This window comes from Quercus robur, chromosome 1, assembly GCF_932294415.1.
Source record: "Quercus robur chromosome 1, dhQueRobu3.1, whole genome shotgun sequence".
Lineage (NCBI taxonomy): Eukaryota > Viridiplantae > Streptophyta > Magnoliopsida > Fagales > Fagaceae > Quercus > Quercus robur.
The window spans coordinates 12,656,617-12,669,487 of NC_065534.1; the positions used below are offsets into that span (position 1 = coordinate 12,656,617).

The 12,871-nt window shown below is 34.1% G+C and overlaps 2 protein-coding genes across 5 annotated transcripts; both read right to left on the reverse strand.

The window, feature by feature from the left end:
- Positions 1-278: 278 nt before the first annotated feature.
- Positions 279-4,762, reverse strand: LOC126721618 (transcription termination factor MTEF18, mitochondrial). 4 transcript variants are annotated; one of them, XM_050424687.1, is made up of 3 exons: positions 4,614-4,762; positions 2,131-4,025; positions 279-444 (listed from the first exon to the last, which is right to left on the reverse strand). In XM_050424687.1, the coding sequence occupies exon 2, from the start codon at positions 3,907-3,909 to the stop codon at positions 2,134-2,136; it is 1,776 nt and encodes a 591-aa protein (XP_050280644.1). In that variant the 5' UTR covers positions 3,910-4,025; positions 4,614-4,762; the 3' UTR covers positions 279-444; positions 2,131-2,133. The 4 variants fall into 4 exon arrangements, with proteins under 4 accessions (XP_050280644.1, XP_050280640.1, XP_050280635.1 ...); XM_050424683.1 differs by lacking the exon at positions 279-444 and adding an exon at positions 500-682; XM_050424678.1 differs by lacking the exon at positions 279-444 and adding an exon at positions 737-1,073.
- A 5,931-nt stretch (positions 4,763-10,693) lies between these two features.
- Positions 10,694-12,636, reverse strand: LOC126721641 (uncharacterized). The gene is made up of 5 exons (XM_050424693.1): positions 12,549-12,636; positions 12,164-12,417; positions 11,713-11,924; positions 11,195-11,462; positions 10,694-11,080 (listed from the first exon to the last, which is right to left on the reverse strand). The coding sequence occupies exons 2-5, from the start codon at positions 12,413-12,415 to the stop codon at positions 10,772-10,774; spliced, it is 1,041 nt and encodes a 346-aa protein (XP_050280650.1). The 5' UTR covers positions 12,416-12,417; positions 12,549-12,636; the 3' UTR covers positions 10,694-10,771.
- Between the last annotated feature and the right edge of the window lie 235 nt (positions 12,637-12,871).

Sequence of the window (12,871 nt, forward strand, 5' to 3'; positions counted from 1 at the left end):
TTATCTTTGAACAAAACTTTTCACTTGTGTTTAACAAATACTTGACTAAGATTTTAGAAGTTGAGAAACAAAAACAACATAAACAAAGCAGAACAAAACCCAGAAAAACAAAACACCCAAAAACCAAATCTAACCCACCATCATCAAACCAAAACAACAAGACCTCTAAGATCAGCCAAAACAAAAGGAAAATGAAAAGTTCTGAGCAAAATCTGATAACCAAAAAAATATATATATATTTGAACTCAAATATCAAATTTAATATAAAATACCAGATATGAGAATAGAGTGAATAAACATCAATCTCGAAATCAAGAAAACAAATTGAAGAGCTTGAAGGTCAACACAGAGAGGGGATCAATCCTTGAGTCTTTGCTCTTGGTTTCAAATAACTGACCAACTAACCACCAAGCCAACACAGAATGGGGATCACACAACACATGACTGCACATGGCAAAGTCAACTGTGGTTATCACATGCTTTTCTTTTTCTCTTTTTGGGGAGCCAATTCAAAATATATGATGAGTGAAATAGCAAGAAAGTAAATGAACAATATTAAACGAGAAAATAAATTTTACAGAACATCAACTGCATGGAAAATGAGTTCATGTATCGCATACACTTCGACTCTTCCATCACTTGTGTACGCATCTTGTAAAATTGTTTATGAAATTGTCTTTCCCTACAAGCATGTCAACAATTTTCTTCATAATTAGAATTCTCTTAGTTTAGAAATACAAAGATATTCTGAAAACTCAACTGCCCTTTTCTAGTCGTTTTTGCTACTTTAACAAAATTATCTTTCTTTGTTTTTCTTTACAGGCCTAAAAAGTAGTTCTTCATTCCAGTCCTTGAGACAAAATTAAGTAATTAACATTACTTACTCCTGAAAAGGGCAAAGAAACGTATGCTTATTCTAGAAAATTCTGACAATAAACACCAATTGAAGTATGACCTTCACATCAACACCTGCTGACATAATCTAACTATGGTCTCACATTTTACTCTCAAAGTTCTGTTCTCCAGGAATTATGCAAGAAATTCTCTACATGAAACAATTGCTTCCAATGGACCTTAAAAAATGTAAAGAAGCAATAGTAAAAATTAGAAGAATAACAAAGTAGCTAAAACAATTTTTTATTATATCAAGTAGCTAAAACAATTAAAACTGACAAAATGATGATACATTGATAGTGCACTAACATAAGTTTTCCAGAAGAAGTTTCCATTATCAATGTATTTGATGGGAATGGAAATTAACCCCCTCACCAAGTGATATCAAATATCTCTGAAGTTAACAGTATTTCATGTAAATTGATGAGTATTATGGAGCTCAGGATTACACAGTTCAAAGGCTATTCTTTGTTGGATTATCATTCATCAAGGTTTATGAATTTTGTTACTTTTATTTCTTGATGTGCACTTGTTGATCTAGCTTGCACATCTTAAACATGGATATTTACTTAAGACTTATGATCACAGACACAATCATGATAGAAACACAAGCTGTCAGAAAAGAATACTGATTCAGACATGTGATGCAGCTATATATGTGTATCTTTCTGAATTTATGAACCTAACATATATGAGCGTCTCTATGAGAGCCCATTTGCATCCATAGGAACCATAATTGACTAGTCACAAACTCGTATGATGCAGAAAAAAGGTTAGCATACGATTATGCCAACATTAATAAATATAATCTTATATGGAATCCAAAATGTACAAAGTTCTGAAATTGTAGATAGAGGTCAAGACAAAAGATCAAATACTTTTTTGGTAAGTAGATAAAAGATTAAATACAAAATACAAGATCATCTAACTCAATAGTTAAATACAATCCATATTACCAAACCACTCATATCTGATATTTATATGGGTGATTCAACCCTAAGTCAAAATTCACATTCAGCCATTGTCAAATAATCTACCATTACGTTTTAAACAACCATGCCAAACAAAATTTCATCAAGAAAATAAAGAAAGAAAAGATGAAAAAAATGGACAAAATTGTACAGCGATGCAAGCACAACAAACGGAAAGGCCATTCATAAAGCATATATTATCAAATAAAATGTGTTGCCTTTTCTACAAAATAATAAATAGTTAAAATGAGAAGGATGAAATTACTTCTTAGCTGGAAGGTGAATGATTCTTTATCTTTTCCCACATGGCTGGACCTTCGGGATGAACATCAACAAAATATTTTACAAAGCGTGTATCTGAGCATGCAAGGATGGTACTCAAAGACAAGGTTGGCTTTGCTGCACCTCTCTCCCTCAGCCAAACATACATTGAAAATCTTTGACTGATTCTTTCCATATCATAACCTAGATATGCGGGGAATGACACCACAGATTCCAATGGGTAACCCAAATAGTTTCTTAAGTAATCAATCTTCCTTTCAATAACATCTTTGGACTGGTTAAGAACCGTAGGAGCTTGTTTAACAATATTTGTCACAATGTTGTAGTCCAAACCAGCTTGTACCAGGCAATCAAACCTCTCCTGTAGTTGATCCCCTCTGCCTCGAAATTGCTTCAAAGCTTTCATCATCTCATCCGAATTTTCCATGTACCCCAATCTTGACAAGAATGTAGTTTTCTCCTGGTGTTTACTAGGAACTTGGGAAGATTCCTGCTCATTGCTCTTTATTTTTGATTTAGACACCAAATTGAACAGCTTCAGTGGATCTTCCTTTATAACTTGACATAGACCATCTCTTCCAACTTTCAATTCTTTGCAGACAGATCTAGGTCCTTTCAAAGTACGTGAACCCAGAAGTTGTATGTGGTTAGATATAATGCTTGCAATGTACTCTGTCTCCATTTCAATCTCAAGTAGAAAATCCATTGCTTGCAAAAGATTTTTTATACACTTAACTGACAAAATGTTGGGATTTTGTATAAACAGAGAATAGATCTCATTCAACTTGAGACCCAATTTGAGTAATCGACCAAACAAGATATACACCTTCTTCCCAGAACCTTCAAACAGTATTGCAGGATTTGTGTTAAACAAATGGTGCATCTGCTCCTGAGTATAGCCCACTTTATCTAGAAAATCCATAGTATCAAGCATTCTGTTCCAATTGTAGGTGCTTTTACCAGATAAACATCCTCCAATCCAATCATTTTCAAACCTCAATTCCTTCAATCTTTCAAGGACCTTGACAAATTCACAGTTAACACCACCAATCAAAAGTGAGGGGCAACAACTAATGAGCTTAATAACTGTTGATTTACTCAAACCCAAATTTTCATAAGCTTGAAGTTTTAAAGCCAATATCCCATAATCATATCCAAACATCTCCTTAGCTTCCTTGTACATTTTACCTATCTTACTACGCGGGATTCCATATTCACATAAAACATGAAAGTTGTCAAGCATAACATGATCATCACTCAAATACATCAAGTGTCGCGGGAGAAGCACTGAGAGCTCAGATGGACGGAGACCCAAACTCTCAAAAAAGGGTTCAAACTCATTAATGGGATTGTAGCGCAGGAATTTAGTTAAAGAGTGAGCAACATGTTTGTCAGTATCAATCTTGGATATCAAAGTCTGAAGAAAACGAGGGGAGTTCTTGCTAATGTGCTCAGCGTCTGTGAAGCTGAAGCTCCTAGTACAGTGCAAATAATCAAAGAGCACGTTTTGAGCTTCATTCTTAGCTATCCGAGAGAATCGGGGAGTGAAATTGGGTGATTTTGCTAACTCAGTAACAGTAACTTTAGCATCATTGGTAAGCGTAGAAGTGGAAAAGCTTCTAACTTTAAACAAAATGAAAGATGGGTTTTGCCTAGTTATGGGTTTGTCATAGCCAACAGGTGAGAAAAGTACAGAGTGATTAAGTTTGGCAATCATTTCAGAGAACTCAGACACCCTTTTATGGTTTCTAGATAGTAACATGGCAAGAAGACAAAACAGAGTGTAGAGAGACACAGAGAAAACAACCCTAAATCAACACCGGCAGCCCTCGTTACTGTTGATCTCTCTCAGTCATTATATCTGATCCTCCTCTCAATCTGGGAAATGAGGAAAGCACAGAGATTAAATTACTCGTGTATGAAACCTTGTACAACAATTTAAGAATGAAAAGGTAAAGCTAAATAGGGTTTTCATCCAGGTTTATTTACCCACAAACCACGACACATACAAACCCGTAACAAACACATACAACTATATCACTATGACACTAAGGATGAGATTCAATTCAGAAGCACAAGAAACAGACTTACCAGACTGAGAATCTTAGTATCACTTACATGAAAAAGATGAAAACTTGGGTACCATAATCCCTAAACCAAAAATCAAAAGCTAAGGAAACTCAACATAAACCCCCAAACCGTAGACATTCACAAAAACCTCAGAAGACACAAGTCACAACAGGCTCACATACATCAAACATTTTAACCCACCACTTCCCAAAGCTTACATTTTTAATAAGAAAACATAAAATGCATCATTCATGAAATGAGTAAGTAAAAAAAAAAAAAAAAGTGCAGTAAAACTTCAGTTCCAACAACAAAAAAAAGAAAAAGCATAAGTACCTTAGCACAACCATAACTATATTCATCTTTAAACAAAAAAGTTGCAACATGTGTTTGATTTACCTTCAAAGAAATGTTCTTTCTTCTTCTTCTTCTTCTCAAAGGAGTGTTCTTTGTTGAAGTGGCATTGCCGCCTATCCCAACCTCAATGGTTCAAGTAGGAAGGGAAGGATACGAATTGTTTGTGTTTGGGTTTTTGGGTTGGTGGCACTGTCATGAAGCTTGAGCTTGGTATTGGGCTTGTGTTATTGGGTTGTTTGGTTGTTGGGTTTGAGACTGGTTATGGGTTCAAGTTATTGGGCAGTAAGATTGGGATGGTATTGGATTCGGGCTTGGGCTTGGCTTGAGTCCAAATTCTTATACTTTCCGTTTGTTCCAATGTAAATGAGGGGCTTTGTGCGAGGAAGAGGGAAGAAGGTGTGGGGAGTGGGTTGGCCAGTGCGTTATAGAGAGATGGAAAATGTTTTCCAAGTTTTAACACACAAATTTTCAGTCAAACTGAAAATATTTTCCAAGTTAACTAAATTTTTATAAGCAAAAAAATACTTGAAAATGGAAAAATATTTTCCGTAAAATATTTTATATCGAAACAAACACAATGTTAGTTTACTTTTGGGGATAAAAGCTACTGATGCTTCGAATTTTGGGTGGTATAGGCATTGCCGCATTGGTATAATTTTTTGTGGAAACACTTGAAATGTTGTTGGTAGTTTAGTGATGTAGATTTTAGGAGTTTATGCTTAAAATTTGGGATAATTTAGTTTTACTTTCCAAAGTTTCAAAATTTTGATCAACTCCACTAACGTTACAGAACATTTGGGTTTGCTTTCTTCCATTAATCTCTATTGTTGAGCCGTTAAGTGCCACATAAACTCAAAACGGCATGGTTTTTAACTTTAAATAGATTGGTTTCTTTGTAATTTTTGATCATTTTTTAGTTTCAAGTAGGTCTCCTGTAAATTTTATTATTTTCTAAAAAATTATTAATTAATCTTTTATGAGTATAATTGGCTTTTGTAAGAATCTTAATAAATATATAATTACTCTCATATAAAATCTTGTGACTCTAACCAAAAGACATTACTTTAGAAAATGTTAATTAATTAATTATCTAAAAAAAAGTTAATTAATTTAGTGTTATATGTTATAAAATTGGGTTTTGAGATGCTAAATTCTATATTTTTTGACATATTTGATGAGAATGCTCTTAGACCTCTTATGTTTTGAAAATAAATAGACAAAGCTATTGCAATCAAATGTTATTTTCGGATTATTTGTGTTCTTGATGTGCGATTGATCGTAAGATTAGTTTATATCGGAGTTGTTTGTCATTCAACCATGGAGACTCTAAGTGTGTTGATGTTATTTTGCTTGGGTTATGTTATGATTTTTAAAAGAGATTTATTATAATAATGCCTTTGATGCAAAGGTTATAGTTGGTTACTTTCTTCTTCTTCATTTTTTTTTTTGGACATAATACTTACAGTATATTTAATGTTGTTTGGTAATTATGATGAGCAAGTATTTATTTTTATATTTACAAATATATCATTCTATTATTTTATGTGTGTTTGATTAATATTTTTTTTTATGGGAACCATGCTCTTCTAACTTATGTTGTAGTGTGTTATATTTGCCTAATATACAACTAATGTCATAAATTTCAAATTTATTATTCAAATTTCTCATCTCTTAAAGAATAAGAAGATTATTATAATAATCAAAACTCATCACAAATTTACAATGTTATTTTAACCAAAATTAAAATGAAACCCAAGGTATAAAAGATAAACTTTATAATAGCTTATTGTGGACGCCCGATTTTTCCCGCCTCGGGTTCCCAAGTGGCCGGGTTGGGGGGGGGGGGGGGTCATCGCACATTAGATCCTTGGCGACGTGACTCTTGTGTCATTGTGTATCTAGAGTGGGGTGTGTGAGTCCCTTTTTCTTATTTTTATTTTAGGAATCGCCATCAATCATTGGTTTTGTATTAAGTGTGATTGGTCACCTAGATGTCTAATTTATTTTAACTTACCTAATTAACTAAACCAAATTTTAAAGGTTCATTAATTAAGGTAAACCAAAAGTCTTTGAACCAAAGATCTTAGACTCGGAAGTTTGGTTACGTGTGGGGAAGGTGTTAGACACCCCAGAGCACCTATCTGAAGATAATACCTCATTTTAATTTATTCCAAACGTTAAATTTTTATGAAGAAATGAAATTCTTGCCATCTTGATTTTCTTGAAAAGATTTTTTGCAACCAATATACATATAAACATGTGAGTAAATATTTACTTATAACTATTATGTGAATAATAACTCCAACAAAATATATTCTGTGAGGCCCAATAATTTATGGGCCAAGCCCACTTACTCAGGGGAGAGTCCAAAGGCCCAAGCCAAAGAAGGCTATAGTCCAAACTCAGTAATATAAAGCACAAATTGGCCTGGAGATGCAGCCGAGGACAGCTCGGTCCTCGGCTGACCCAAAGTTTCACCAAGGAGAGGGGCAAAAACGGTATAGGAACAAACTTGAAAGGAAATCTAAAATATCAAGGAAAAGCTGCCCTTACTACCCTTCCCATACAACATTCTGTACCTAACAGAGCCGTATTCTTCAGCTTTATCAACCACCCCCAACGACTTTGGGTTGAGACTGATGGGACAAGTATCAGTCTTGGAAAGGTCGACCCTACACGTGGACGAAAGAAAGCGAACGCAGGCTAGTACAAAAGAAAAAGTAAGTAATCTGGATAAGGGACTGGAGAAAAGGGCCAAAAAGGGGGGGCGTCCCAGTCCACCTCCAGGAGAAAGACTCCAGGGGTGAAAACGCCTTAAACACGTATGAACACCACAAAAACCCACCGCCGGGTAACCAAGGCCTAACCTTTCAAACCCACTCTCTACAAATGATATTGTCTGGGCCTATCTACGTGCGAACCCAACACTGTTGTGATTCGTTGCGTATCGTGTCCCTATATATTCAATCAAGGCATGTGAGATGTATACATAAGTAACATGTGAAAAAGCATACAAGTATACTATACAATAACATGTGAATATCTATTTATTATATAGCTAGCATGTGAATACTAACAACTATACAAAAAACAAATACAATGTAATGAAAAGAGAAGGTTGGAAGTATAGCACATTGTTGTCATCCACCATTTTCTCATTTTTTGTTCACGCAAGAAGATGACAAAATGAAATTTGTTAGTGCCAAGAATGTTAGGAAAAAATGTAAGCTTATAGGGTGTTCAAATACTTAATAGAAAGAGCTTTGAATGCAAATCCACTAACTACACCTATTCTAAGAAAAGCTTGGAAGGAAAAGTTACAATGTTAATTTTATTATTTTGGAAAAACACATATTAGAAAACATTTTTTCTTACATGGTAAAAGTGTTTCATGAAAACATGTATTTTTTTTTAAGGAAGCAATTTCTTTCAACAATTGAAAACATTTCATTTCTTTTAATTTTGTTCCCAATGTTTTTTCCCTGCAACCAACACCATAACTAAAAATTCCTTTCATTTCTTTTTTCCTTCTCCTTTTCAACTATTTTTCTTAGCAACGGAATATTGGTAATTGTTTTTGTGGGGGGTCTGAGAACTGAGGAGGATCAGATCGCAGAATAGCTTGCATAGTCCAAGCCCAAAGGGGTAAATAAGTTCTGAGAATTTCGCCCACCGGAGGGTGGAAGTAGGGACAGTTAGTATCTTGTGAAGGCCAGGGAGAGGAGAAAGGACAATAATGGGAACAAGGATGGTGGGAAGAAGTTTCTTGAAGGACATACCTCCCACCTCCACATTCAATGCCTACACCAACCTTATCAATGACATTAATGTGAAAATGACCCTTGAACAGTAACTCCACAGCTAGCAACCCTTTCTACCACCTTCAGTAGAGTCCTGATGAGACAAGTATCCTAGGAAAGGCCCCTTTGGCTTACAAGAGGAGGGTTGGAATGCCTTGAAAGTGGATATAAAATGAAGGGAACCCCCTAGAAGATTGGAGAGGAACTTGAAAAAGCCCTTAGAACAGGGAAAAGAAAAAAGAGTAGTCTGATGTAAACTTGAACCATACTTAATACAAATAGCTGACCCTCGGACTTGCCCGAGGAAGACTTTATTCACAATTATTGTTTCATTCATAACAATCTATTACTTAGGCACCTTGGCCTTAAGGTTGGGCTTAGTTTAGAATTGCATTTGGATTTAAATCTCCCTCTCTCTACAAATTCTATTGTTTGGGCTTAATTAAAATGACAAGGTACCACTGATCTAAGTGGACTTGGGCCTTTATTTTTTAAGTACCTACAATATATATATATATATATATATATACTTTGTAAATATTAATAATTCTTTTATTTAATAACCTATATTTGTAGATAATGTCGCATATATAATGGTTTTAGGCTTATTTAGCACTTAATGGCCACCTCACCTCATCAACAAAAATGGATAGAAGGACTTAAACCCAAATACTATGTAATGTTAAAAGAACGGACCAAAAATTTAAAACTTTAAGGGGCAAAATAAAAAATAAAAAAAACCTCAAACTTTGAAGGTGTAATTTTGCGATTTAATTTTCTTTTTAATTTTCATCAGTGGAGTTGAGAAGAAATAAATTGGATCCCCCCCTCCCTATTTTTCTAGTAGAATTTTTAAAATTGAATACTGGTCATTCCTGAAAGAACATAGCATCGTTTTTAAATCATAGGTGAGAAGAGTGGGATTCAAACCATGGTTTTCCAAGTAAGAAAACTTGATTATACTATTGACATGAAACAACTATCTTTATAAAAATCAAGAAAGATACCATGATTTTTATTTGTTGAAAGCTTGGTTCCTCTTACACTCTTAGAGCATTTCCAGCAGATTTTCCAAATTTTTATATTGTTTGGAGAATGAACAGTGACATTTAACTTTTACCTACCTACTTTTTCAAATACACTTTTCAATAGATTCTCTATCATTTTCTCTATCTCATTTAAATATTATTTCTTCATTCATTCTTTATTCTTTTTTTTATCATCATTTATTCTTCCTATATTCATTCCCATCAATATTTTTCAATGAAAAATGTTATATCCACAATATTTTTTACAATACTTTCACAAGAATCACATCAAAAATTTATGTTGAAAGTTGTTACTAATTTTAATTTGAACCCACCGTTGAAATTAATTTTTTACTCATTAATATTAGCTAATAACAATCTATTACTTAAGATTTATTGTGAAAATTTTGTGATAGCCTTTCTTAATTGTCATTTCTTATTTTTAATATTATTTTTCCTTTCTTAATTTCATCCATACGTTTTTTTTTTCTTTCTCGGTTTTTTCTCCACCACACATGTATCCCACTCCTATCTCTATCTACTCTTCTTTTTCTTTTTCTAGGTCATTCTGGACTCTCTCTTTCATTCTCTAGCTCTCTCTTTTCTTATTTTTTTTTTCTATTTCTACTTGATTCTAGAACACTCTCTAGCATGATCTTTTGACTTCTATTTCTACTTCTATTTTCTTTCCTCTTCAGCTCACTTCACACACACACAACCGACTTGGCCTTCATCTTTTTTTTTTTTTTTTTTGGGTTCTGATTCACTTTGTTGTTACAATGGAGCTTAGATAGGCTTTCATTCTCTTGATCTGTTGTTTTTGTTTTGATTTTAGATTTGTTGTTCTAATTAAATTTGTATTTTTCCCTGTTTTTGATCTGTTGTTTCTATTCTGATTTTAGATTGTGTTTGTGTTTTAATTGTGTTACTGTTTGAGAGAGAGAGATAGATGAACAAAGAAGAGAGGAGAAAAGAGGAAGAATATTTTTTTTATTCAACCGGGTATATTTTTAAGATAAAATAATGGTTTGGAATTGCTACAGTGTTCTTTGGATTAAGAGAACTACTGTAGCAACTTCAAAAAAAATTTGGAAAAGTTTTGGATTTAGACATGCTGTTGGAGGGTGAATATAGAGCTTTTTTTTTCTTTCCAAAAAGTAGAGATGGATGCTATGCTCTTACCACATTACCTTATTCATGGTCCAAAACCTACCTACCTACCTACCTACTACTTATTCACCCCTTAGAATTTGCTATGAGACTAACGTAGAATTATAGATGTAGTAGCCGAAAATTGAAAACTTTAGGACTTCGATAACAATCATAACATACAAGCAGATGGCACTAAAAGTCGTTTTTGACAGAACTATTGCTATGCGATAATGGGTTCTTCTCCAAGCAAAAGTTCCCTGAACATTGCCACACACAAACTACTCTCATGAATCATTAGATGACCACCATCAGAAACTTCATGATACCGAATCCAAGGCAGCTTTTTCGCTACATATCGTTGCAATTCATATGGCACAAGTTTATCTTCATGACCATGCCATAGATGAACAGAGGCCTCATTGTTAGGAAATGGATTTTTAAGTTCCATTGGGTCGAATTCCCAGTTGCCAAAATGCACCATCATGTCTCGATGAAGCGACTCATAGACACCTTGCTGTCTTATCTTGTGCTGCAAGCGCAAAACATGACCTTGTCATAACCATAAAACACCACAAAAAAATCATGAAGTAATAAAACCAACTCATTTTTGTTTATAGTACTAATTGTTGTGAAGCTCAAATACCTCATTGGGCATTGGTTCTTGTGACATTTTCTGTACGGTTTGTAGGTCACGTTTGTTAAGAATTATTGGGTGCCTTTGCAAGATAGAAGAATATGGGAAAAACTTTTGGGTCATCCACCAGTACAATAGTGCAGGGGCATAATGTGCAATCCGGAGTTTGCATTGGTCTCTCTTTAGTTGTTTCTTGTATGCTTCATTTTTCAACTTGGGAGGAAAAGAAGGCCACCAATAATTGATCACTGGTACTACTAGAGTCACACCAGCAAGCCTACAGTTCAAGCATTTGGTTACAAATTTAGATTTATATGACTAGTACTGAGCAATGACAATTATTGATATGGTACTTGGCACCATTAATACCACTTTTAATATGCATTAATCACAACTTCACAACAGATTCTATCAGCAGTTTTATAAAAATTGTGAATCAGAGGGATGGGTAAACAAAATTGCTTGAAGTGGGATAACAAAAAGGCCATGAAAATTATAGAATTATAATGAAAGAGTAATTGACATGCCTGTGTGGTATGTATTTAAGGCAAGCCCAAATTGGATGAGTTCCAATTGACATTCCAATTACATAAAACTTCTGTCCTAGCTTCAATTGGTCAGCTAGTTCTTGAATGTCATATGCTTCACTCTTCACAGAGCGATTTGGGTTTGGATCACTTTCACCATATCCAGCTCTGTCAAATGACAGAATATATACACCCAGTTCATCCATAGTATCCTGCACACAGCACCCAAATCCAATTATGTTCATTTCTTTCTACTTTATAATTGAATTTTTTTTAAAATATGACCAATTTTACTTCAAAAAGCTTACGAATCAATGTAACAAAGAATGATATTGGTGCCACTTTAACAAATAATAAATAAATGTCACAAAATTTGTAATATCAAGACACTGAGAAACTATGACTAGTATTCAATATGCAAAAAGATTGTTTTGGAGTAGAGTTTGCAAACCTGAGAGAGTGGCAAATATATGTCCTTAGAGCTGTCAAAGCCATGAACAAGGATGACTTTGTACTTAGCATGTTCTTTAGCAACACCCCTCTCTCTATAAGCCAAATGCCTTCCATCATTGAGCTTAATTCTTGGGGAAGAAACAGGTGGACCATTTGGTGTTCCACATATCTTTGGAGGTGGAGGCTTTACACTCCTATAAACGTATATCACAGCACAAACTACCAACACAGATGCTGCCACTGTAAACATCTCTGGACCAAAGAGAAAGTGACATTTATAAAATCATCTTTTATAATGGAACATCTTTAAATGGCAAAAACCTTTACAAATATAATTATCACAGACTGACGAATGAAGAATATGAAGATTCATAAAGAATTACCTGAAGAGGACACAGATAGTTGTTTATGCACAGACAATTGAAGCTTGTACCATATGCTATACAATTGTTTATGTAGCAAACAATAGCACGAGTTTATATATATATATATATATATATCAATATGATAGTATCCACTTATCCTCACTAGATAAAATACTGGTAAATAGACATAATTGTTTACTACAAGAAGATCCAAATTTGTGCCACGTAAGCAAATCCAGGGGTATTTTAGTAAGTTGATATAAATTTGGGGCTAATGTTATTTTTGCTTGGGTTGGTTTATTTGCTTTAAAAGTTGGTGAACTAAAAGTCATCCCTATTGA